The 9,975-nt window shown below is 41.3% G+C and overlaps 1 protein-coding gene across 1 annotated transcript in view; it reads left to right on the top strand.

Annotated features, from left to right (window-relative positions):
* Nucleotides 1–5,586: 5,586 nt before the first annotated feature.
* Nucleotides 5,587–9,975, top strand: part of rnf128a (ring finger protein 128a) — a 17,829-nt gene continuing 13,440 nt past the window's right edge. The window contains exons 1-2 of the mRNA XM_016281710.1: nt 5,587–6,173; nt 7,224–7,468. Coding sequence (XP_016137196.1) covers nt 5,750–6,173; nt 7,224–7,468 — 669 coding nt within the window. The 5' untranslated portion in view covers nt 5,587–5,749. The remainder of the gene's footprint in view (nt 6,174–7,223; nt 7,469–9,975) is intronic.

Genomic DNA, 9,975 nt, shown 5'->3' with positions numbered 1-9,975 from the left:
ACGCAATATGAGCTTTATGTTCTATGCATTTTTAAATACATTTTCAAAATATATTTCAATATATTTAACAGTGTTTCACATATATGTGAATATATTACCTTTCTTTATAGGGTGCCTTTCCTCCACACGTAGCGTGACAGGGTCCTTCTCATAAATGAGTAAGCGGCATTTAAAACACTGTTGCTCACTATTTAATTACAGCTTCAGATGCATGATATTTTCGTTTGCTACAAGCAGGATTCACAAGAAGCACGTTCAACTTGGACACGCAGACGGTCGTGGTAATACACATTGTAAACAGCAACCGTTCGCGTGTCCGCGGTTAATACGCATCTTGTTTATGAAAAGCATTTTACGGGGCCTTTGGCTTTTGGGGGCCCAAGGCGGTTGCCAACTTTTGTCTAATGGGTAAGTCCGCCCCGCCAGCTTTAAATGTTTCAAAATGAATAATAGTTGAAAACATTTGCTAGACTTTTAGATAATCAAATGTAATCAGTTACATTAATAAAGTAATTGAAGTAGTCACACTGCTTATTACATTTTAAATAGGGTAACTTGTAATCTGTAACCTATTACATTTCCAAAGTAACCTTCCCAACACTGATTATATCTAGCTTCTACACTAAAAAGGAGTGGGAAGGGTAACAGCATGTTGAGAGCAGTCAAGAAGGCCGATAGTTCCCAAAGTCTAGCAGGAGAGGGCGTCTTTCAACTAAAATACTGGTGAAATGAATTAAGTAAAATTACTGCTTCAACACATCTCTTGGTAATTCCATTCAAAACAGGGGGAAAAAGCATTACATAAAGCAAATTAGAAATGTAACATTTAATTTCACATATGGAATGTTTTTTTGTTTTGTTTTTCTTTGAATAAATTATCATTGCCTTTTAGATAATCCAGCATTATCCGATTGCTTATGGTAATTGCATGAGTAATTTTCTAGTCCAAATCGTAAAAGTTATATTTCTGTAAGGAATTGTAAGAATATTGTGACTGGCACAGTCTGGCGGATAATCAGCTTGTTAGCAGATAATTAACTTGGCTACTTAATTTCTCTAATTGTTCATTTACTACTGGCAAAAGTTAGACTTCTCAGGCAAAATAATGATAACTTAATTTAGAATTTTTCACAAAGTCCTCCTATGAGTTCTAGGCCTAGTCCACACGTACATGGGTATTTTTATAAACTCAGCTTTTCCTCCGTTTAAAAAAAAAAATCTCGCCCAGATCAGAGCCGTTGAGAGACACGGCTCTGGTCCACATGAAAAGGCAAAAGCACGCTATGAAGCGATGTCAGGTGCATGCCAAACCAACAGGTGGCGATATAACCCTAACTGTAAAGCCATGTTAGCCAATCACAGACATGCCTCATGTTAACAACGACTTTAAAAGCCAAACTCTCCGGTTTCACCGGCTACACGACAACACTGCAACCGGAGTTTCTGAAAATCCATGTGCAAAACTCTAGTGCATCTCAGGTACCTCAATCGTCAAGGAGGATTACGTTCCTGCCCCCTGTGCAGGCTGGCAAGGTGTGTTCTTCTTTGGGCTCAGACAAAGCTCCTGTCGATCAGAGCAGTCCATGTCCCAGGTCGCCTGAACTCAGGAGCGGACTTGCTCTTGAGACAGAGTCTGGAGGATGGGGAGGGGAGATTGCACCACCAGGTGGTGGATCTCATATGGCAGAGGTTCGGCCAAGCGGAAGTGGACTTGATTGCTTCGAGTTTGACGACGCACTGCCCACTCTGGTTTTCCCTGTCTCCCCCGTCGCCTCTAGTTCTGGATGCTCTGGCCCACAAATGGCCCAGGACCAATCTTTATGCTTTTCCCCTAATCCGGTTGCTCCCAGTAGTTCTGTTCAGAGTATGATCAGACAGAGTGGAGCACTTGCTGCTGGTGGCCCCATGGTGGCCCACTCAGTCGGGGTTCTCGGACCTGGTCAGTCTGCTAGCTGGCCCTCCATGGGAGGTTCCCCTCAGACACGATCTGTTGACACAAGCTCGGGCATGATTTGGCATCCTCGACCGGAATTATGGAGGTTATGGGTGTGGCCCCTGAGCGGAGTACGCTAATGTGTTCCGGTCTCTCGGCCGAGATTACCGACACTATTATAAATTCTAGGGTTCCCTCCACGAGACACTTATATGCTTTCAAGTGGAGACATTTTGCCTCTTGGTGAAGACAGCGCATTCTAGATCCAGTCCATTGCCCCATTGGTTCAGTACTGGAGTTTCTTCAAAATCGTTTTTCTGAGGGATTTACCCCCGCCACTCTTAAGGTGTACGTGGCGGCCATATCGGCGGGGCATGCACTCGTGGGAGGTGTTTCAGTTGGTCGCTATACCCCCTGGTCTCTCATTTTATGCAGGGTTCGAGACGGCTTAGGCCTTTCCGCCCAGCACGATTTCCTTCTTGGGACTTATCGATTGTTTTGGAGGGCCTGACAGGCCATCCTTTTGAGCCGTTGGAGTCTGTGTCAAAGAAGCTCTTGACCCTCAAGACGGTTCTTTTGGTGGCTTTATCCTCCCTTAACAGGGTAGGGGATCTGCAGGCTCTCTCCATCAGCCCTTTGTGTATGGACTTTACCCCAGGGCTGGTTAAAATCTTTTTGCGACCTAGGCCTGATTATGTTCCTAAGATCACTTCGACTCTGTTTCGCTTTCAGCAAGTGGCCTTAGAGGCCTTCTCCCCAGCTGATGCGGGGCCAGTTAGCCTGAGTCTCTGCCCTTAACAGGGTAGGGGATCTGCAGGCTCTCTCCATCAGCCCTTTGTGTATGGACTTTGCCCCAGGGCTGGTTAAAATCTTTTTGCGACCTAGGCCTGATTATGTTCCTAAGATCACTTCGACTCTGTTTCGCTTTCAGCAAGTGGCCTTAGAGGCCTTCTCCCCAGCTGATGCGGGGCCAGTTAGCCTGAGTCTCTGCCCAGTGAGGGCACTTAGGATCTATGTCGACCGTACGGCTCAGTGGCGTGGATCTGACCAGTTGTTTGTGTGTTTTGGTGGTAAAATCAGAGGTTCTACTGTCACTAAACAGCGGATGTCACACTGGATAGTGGAGGCTATCTCTTTGGCCTATGAGGCGCGTGGCTTGACTTCGCCTTAAGAGGTGCGTGCTCAATTTACAAGAGCAGTGGCTTCTTCTCAAGCCTTCTTCAAAGGGTCCTTGATGGAAGATGTTTGTGCTGCGGCAGGATGGTCCTCTCCTAGCACCTGTTTCGCTTTCAGCAAGTGGCCTTAGAGGCCTTCTCCCCAGCTGATGCGGGGCCAGTTAGCCTGAGTCTCTGCCCAGTGAGGGCACTTAGGATCTATGTCGACCGTACGGCTCAGTGGCGTGGATCGGACCAGTTGTTTGTGTGTTTTGGTGGTAAGAGCAGAGGTTCTGCTGTCACTAAACAGTGGATGTCACACTGGATAGTGATCTCTTTGGCTTATGAGGCACGTGGCTTGACTTCGCCTTTAGGGGTGCATGCTCATTCTACAAGAGCAGTGGCTTCTTCTCAGGCCTTCTTCAAAGGTTCCTCGATGGAAGATGTTTGTGCTGCGGCAGGATGGTCCTCTCCTAGCACCTTCATCAAGTTCTACAGTCTGGACGTGAGGTTGGCTCCTGGCTCCCAGGTCTTATCCTCTTGAGCTATCTAAAGGTACGTCAGGTGTTATGGTATAGCGTTCCTAAAGCGATGATGTCATCGCAGCATCGAAGTGAGCCTATGAGAGGGAACATCTCGTTACGTATGTAACCTTGGTTCCCTTAATAGGGAACGAGATGCTGCGATGCGGGCCCTTCCGTACCTTTGATAGCGCTTCCTTCGTAAACAAGTGGAAATCTGATGAAATAGCATGCAGCACACTGATATATCTCACCTATGTGCGCGTCGGGGGCGGTGCTAAGCGCTATTTGGCCAATGAATTGGCGTGATGGTATAAGGGCTTCAGACATTCGTCACACCGAAGGTGTTCCCAAAGCGATGACGTCATCGCAGCATCTCGTTCCCTATTCAGGGAACCAAGGTTACATACATTTTCAAAATAGTTCGGTTTCTGTGACCTGATACTGCGTTTGCGTATGGACGAACAACCAAACCGCATAGAAAAAGCTGCGGTTTTGAAAATAACCATGTTCGTGTGGACGGGGCCCTAACCAAATTGCTGATATTACACCAGATTTTTTTTCTCTAAAAGGGCACTGAAAAAATTATATTATTCAAGATTTATTGTATTAAGATTTAACTGTTTAATGTGTAAGTTAATGTATTCTTTCTCTAGATTCGTATGTTTCACAAAGCAATTAAATCTTATGAAGTTACCGCAGGAAACTACTTAAGTACTTTATGCTCACATAACTTTAACAGTCCTTTTATTTAATCAGCCAGTGAAATATACTTTCAATACTGATATGGCAGCTTTTCCTTTAATAGAAAATTTACCACCATTGTCATTCCAAAACTGCATGACTTTAATGTGTTAAATTTATTTAAGTTTAATGTGTAAGTTAATGTATTCTTTCTCTAGATTCGTATGTTTCACAAAGCAATTAAATCTTATGAAGTTACCGCAGGAAACTACTTAAGTACTTTATGCTCACATAACTTTAACAGTCCTTTTATTTAATCAGCCAGTGAAATATACTTTAAATACTGATATGGCAGCTTTTCCTTTAATAGAAAATTTACCACCATTGTCATTCCAAAACTGCATGACTTTTTTTAGTTGATTAAAAAATGGGAAGTTCTGAAGAATGTTCACTCTTTCCCCAACCATCATGAAAGTGGATTTGAACTAGGGGCTTTAAGTTCCGAATATGTAAAAAAAATATATATTTATAAGATTTATAGCATGAATCATGCATCAGCAAGAAAGCATTATAAAAGTAGTCTATACAAGTCATGTACTGTTCTAAGTTTCCAAAATTTATGAGGCTTTATAAATTACATTGTTACATGAGGAGTAAAATTCAAATAGCATCTGTACTTTAACTTGAACAGAATTCTGCACTTTTTACACCCTGCCCTGAATAAACCATATAATTCAGTCACTTTCCAAGAGCATGAGTAAAGCAAGAAAAACAGCGTGTGTTGCTTTAAGAGAGGGGTGGGCGTGGCTTCGGGCGCAGTGACCTCAGCGAGGTAGAGTTTCTATTCAGTTGCGTTACTAAAACACCTGTAGGCGCTCAGTAGGGAGAGATCGATTACGTGAGTTTGCGGAACCATTTTTGGGCCAGTTTTTGCGCTTGCTCTCTCTAAAAACCTAGGGTATGGCATAATTCCCTGTGGCCACTGGCCATACAACGACAACATTCCTGAACGATAAGCCTACATTACTTAAACAAAGTGCATTAAATATAAAAACAAACGCCAAACCCCTGCTGCCCCTGGTGTAGAGTAAAATTTAAATAGTGAGGAGTAAAATTCAAATAGCATCTGTACTTTAACTTGAACAGAATTCTGCACTTTTTACACCCTGCCCTGAATAAACCATATAATTCAGTCACTTTCCAAGAGCATGAGTAAAGCAAGAAAAACAGCGTGTGTTGCTTTAAGAGAGGGGTGGGCGTGGCTTCGGGCGCAGTGACCTCAGCGAGGTAGAGTTTCTATTCAGTTGCGTTACTAAAACACCTGTAGGCGCTCAGTAGGGAGAGATCGATTACGTGAGTTTGCGGAACCATTTTTGAATAATTTTAAAACCAAATTTGTTTCAAGCGGTGCTTTGAACTGAACTAAAGAGAGCAGCGTCAGGGCTGGTGTGCCGAATATGGGGCTTCTTGCGAGTCGGGATGTGTTTTCGTGGCTGCTGGTGGCCTCTGTTTTCCAGGTGTCGAGTGTGCGTTTGGCGCAAGCCAGTTACCTGTGCACTGCATACCTGAACATTTCCTATACAAACCCTGAAACAAACCTAACCAACTGGTTTCGAGAGGAGATGGGGTTGTATGGGCAAGACTCTCCCAAAACTTCTGTTGTGGGGAATGTGTATTTAGCCGATCCGATCTACGGCTGTGAAGATGACACCGTTTATCGCCGACCGAACGACTCCACGGGCTGGATCGCCTTAATCCAGCGCGGAAACGGATGCACTTTCACCGATAAAATTAACGTCGCGGCCATGAACGGAGCTGTCGCTGCTATCATTTTCAATGACTACAGGGCAGAAAATCGGGTCATTCAGATGTCCCATCCAGGTAGGTGATCCAATGGGCTCATTACGACAAGATGAGGTGCTGAACATTTTCCAGTATAGGTTTTAATATGTGTATATATGCAAGTGTTGCCTCGTCTCTCATTATTCTGATAAATTCTGGCCTAGTTAGTTAGTTGCCAGTTGTACTCTAACCCGGGCGTTGTGTTGTGTAAACTTGACAGCTGATAGGACCTCCTCTACGCGGAAGAGCGCACACTCTGCTCTCGCCTGTCCAGGATATAGAAATAAACTGGACTAGAACCACATTTTAGAGCTGGTGCGATCTGGTTTTTAAAGCACAAATCCACTTACGGGGCATCAGAGGGAGAAATTCACTGCGTAATGACTAAATTTCCTGAAGACATTTCAGATGACCTGTAATAAACGCGTTTTATCACGTTGTGTCATGTCATAAAACGAAAGGGTGTGTGTATACGTAAAGGTGTTATTCGCGGTGCTGTTTTAGTAACATTGATATTAATACTGTTCTGTTTAATATTTTGAGTCAACTTGTATTAAAAAAATTTAAAGATTTAGTTAATATTTTAGTAATTTAATTGTTTTTTTTTCATGTTTATTTGTTTTAAAATATGGTTAATTTATAATTTAATAATTATAATTTATATTTTATTCATTTTAATACATAAAGTTAAACTAAATGATAATGATAATCGTTGCCTTGTCAAATAACTAAAAATAAGTTATTTCAGCTTGTTATTTAACGAAATGTGTTTTTATGGCTAGCTAACTATAATAACACAAACAAGTATTTTTCCCATCATTTGGAGTATAAAATTTAAGAATTCAGAACTCACATCAACAAACTGTCCTTCACCACTGTTTACGACTCAAGTGTCTCGTGTTTGCTTAATTTCCTCTCACTTAATTTAAAACGTATTTTATTTGGGTACATGTTAGTAAACGCATTTAATGTTGCATGGTTGTTGACGTTTCGACTCTCTCAACCATCAGGTTGCTAAGCGCTACGGTGTGTGTTTTGGTTTGCGCATGCGTGCTGCCCGTGTTTTCAGTATTCTCTCTGTGTTTCTAGGCACGAGCATAGTTGCAGTCATGATTGGCAACGTCCGTGGGATGGAGCTGTTCCAGCTGCTAGAAAAGGGCTTGCCCGTTTCCATAGCAGTAGAGGTTGGGAATCAGCACGGTCCCTGGATGAGTCACTATTCAGTGTTTTTCGTCTCTATCGCCTTCTTCATCGTTACTGCGGCGACTGTTGGATACTTCATCATCTACTCCGCGCGGAGACTGAACAGCCTCAGACAGCAGAACCGCAAACAGGTACAGCACTGTGTGGATGGCCGCTGATTTGATGGGCTTTAAAGAACAATCCTGTTAATGTATTGTGGTAACCACAGTTTCACTCAAAATCACATTATGGCAGTAATTACAATGCAATAAAACTGTATTAACTTCCTTATAGACAGTAGACTACATACTTATAGACAGAAATAAAAAGTGAATAGATATAAATAAGAATGACTAGTAAAACAAACACTACATGAAGGAGATTCTTTTTTTACACTTGTAGTGTTAATTGAAGTAACAACGTTTTTGCATAAACCATGGCTACCTTTGTAAATTATTGTATAGGCAAGTGTAGTGGGCTGTCAGACTTACACTGCCATTCACAGGGTGGTCAGTAGGATTTTCTGAAAGAAATTAATACTTTTATTTGGCAAGGATGCATTAAATTGATCAAAATTACAGCACAGCATTTATAATGTTACAAAGATTTTTTATTTCAAATAGACACTGTTCTTTAGAACTTTCTATTCATTAAAGTATCTTAAAAAAATACATCACGGTCTCCGCAAAAATATTAAGCAGCAAAACTGTCTTTAACATTGGTAATAATAAGAAATGTTTCTTGAGCTCCAAATCAGCATATTAGAATGATTTCTAAAGGATCATGTGGCACTGAAGACTGGAGTAATGATGCCGAAAATTCAACTTTGCCATCACAGGAATAAATTACTTAAAAAAAAAAATGTTCAAATGGAAAGCAGTTCTTTCGAATTGTAATACTTTTTCACAGTATTACAGTTATTGTATTTATTATTGTATTATTGATCAAATAAATGCAGCCTTGGTGAGCTTAAAAGACTTCTTTCAGAAACATTTAAAAGTCTTACTGACCCCAAGCAAACAGTAGTTACTGTTTCTTAGGTTTTGTACAAGTATATAAAGTTTTGCACTTTTTAAGATCATATCAGTTGCCATGTAACTTGAAATTTTGGTAACCAAAGAGTGACAACCACATTTAAATGTAGAGTGAATCACTTCAAATGCAATATGACGTAATTACACCAACATTGGAACTGAGAAAAAATGACTTGTGATATGGTTTAAAAATTGGCATGGTTGACGAGAAAAATCAAGAAGTTCTATATAATGTGGTGATGTAGTAACTCACAGAGACATTGATATACGCTGTTCATAAGCCAAAGCTTTTAGAGCCAGTTGCTTCCAACCATATTGTGGTCTGTTATTAATTAGGATTTCACCAGTGTACTTGCACCTCATTTGGACTTGTTTATTAAATAACGTTGTTGTGATAAGGCTTTACTGTTTATCAAATTTGCCATCTTTGATATTTATAGTCAGTGTCATTCACAGCTAAAACAAGAATAGAAAGGCCATTGACTTTAGTTCCTCATTTATACTGACGGTAGTTGATCTGCCCTGCAAGTGGTTGTATAAACAGGACTATTTGAGAGTGTTTCTAAATATGAATTTCAAAACCCAAATACTTCTAACTGGTTGATCTGGTTTCACATTACTGAGTTCTGAGATCCTTCGTTTTTTCAGCCCTAATGTCATCACTGTATGTGAATGAGCTATGTTCTAAGGTGGCATTAGGTCTGAGTTTAGTATCAAGGAAATGTTTGATTTTGGGTAAAGTTTAACTAAAAACACAACCTGTTCCTCTTTAGACGCACACAAACACGCACTGGATTTTTTTTTCAGTTGCTACTGATGGAATTATACTGGGAATTTTTTCTAAAAATATTGCTTTTTCAAAGGGAAATACCATGAAATATTTAAGCATATGACAGCCAAAAGGCATTACTGTGCTCAAAAAGTACCTGTTCCAGTTGTTTGTTGTTTTGCTCAAGGGAAAACGGGAAGAAAAGGATGAAAGGAAAGTAAGTGGTTAAGTAAAAGGACAAGATGCCTTTCAGGCCAGTTGAGCTTTATAGCCACATGTGATTCATTGCCTTGTTAATGCATGGTTTTGCTTTGTAACATCAGGAAAATCAGACCTTCATTTCTTAGTATGCTTGTCATCTGAGCTCTTGTCATTGCAATACTGCTGTCAGCACTATTGGCCAGACTTCCAGCCTACACGACTAATGTCGCCCATACACAACAACACTATACAACTGTCATCACCAATGTAATTTCCAGTCAAAACACATTTCACACTACAAAACTTGGATTGCAGACAGATCTAGAAATTGTAACTAGAAATTGCTAAATATCTCTCGGGCATCAATGACACATGGGTGCTTCTCTAAGAACAGCTCTTTTTTTTGGCATTTTTGCCTTTATTATGATAGGACAGTGAGTAGACAGGAAGCGAAGTGGGAGAGAGAGGGGGGTGGGAAAGGTCTGAGAGCTGGGACTCGAGCTCAGGACGTCTCATAGAAATTGTATCATTGTGTCAGCACGCTGCCCACGAGGCTATCGGCTCATTTTTGATCATTCAAACATACAAATATAGCGATCACCACTCCCATGAATGAGCACCATGGTTTTTTTTTGGGGGGGGGGGGGGGGGGGGG

The sequence above is a fragment of the Sinocyclocheilus grahami genome, unplaced genomic scaffold (genome assembly GCF_001515645.1).
Source record: "Sinocyclocheilus grahami isolate Dianchi unplaced genomic scaffold, SAMN03320097.WGS_v1.1 scaffold152.1, whole genome shotgun sequence".
Taxonomy (NCBI): domain Eukaryota; kingdom Metazoa; phylum Chordata; class Actinopteri; order Cypriniformes; family Cyprinidae; genus Sinocyclocheilus; species Sinocyclocheilus grahami.
This window is presented reverse-complemented; position numbering and strand designations above follow the sequence as displayed.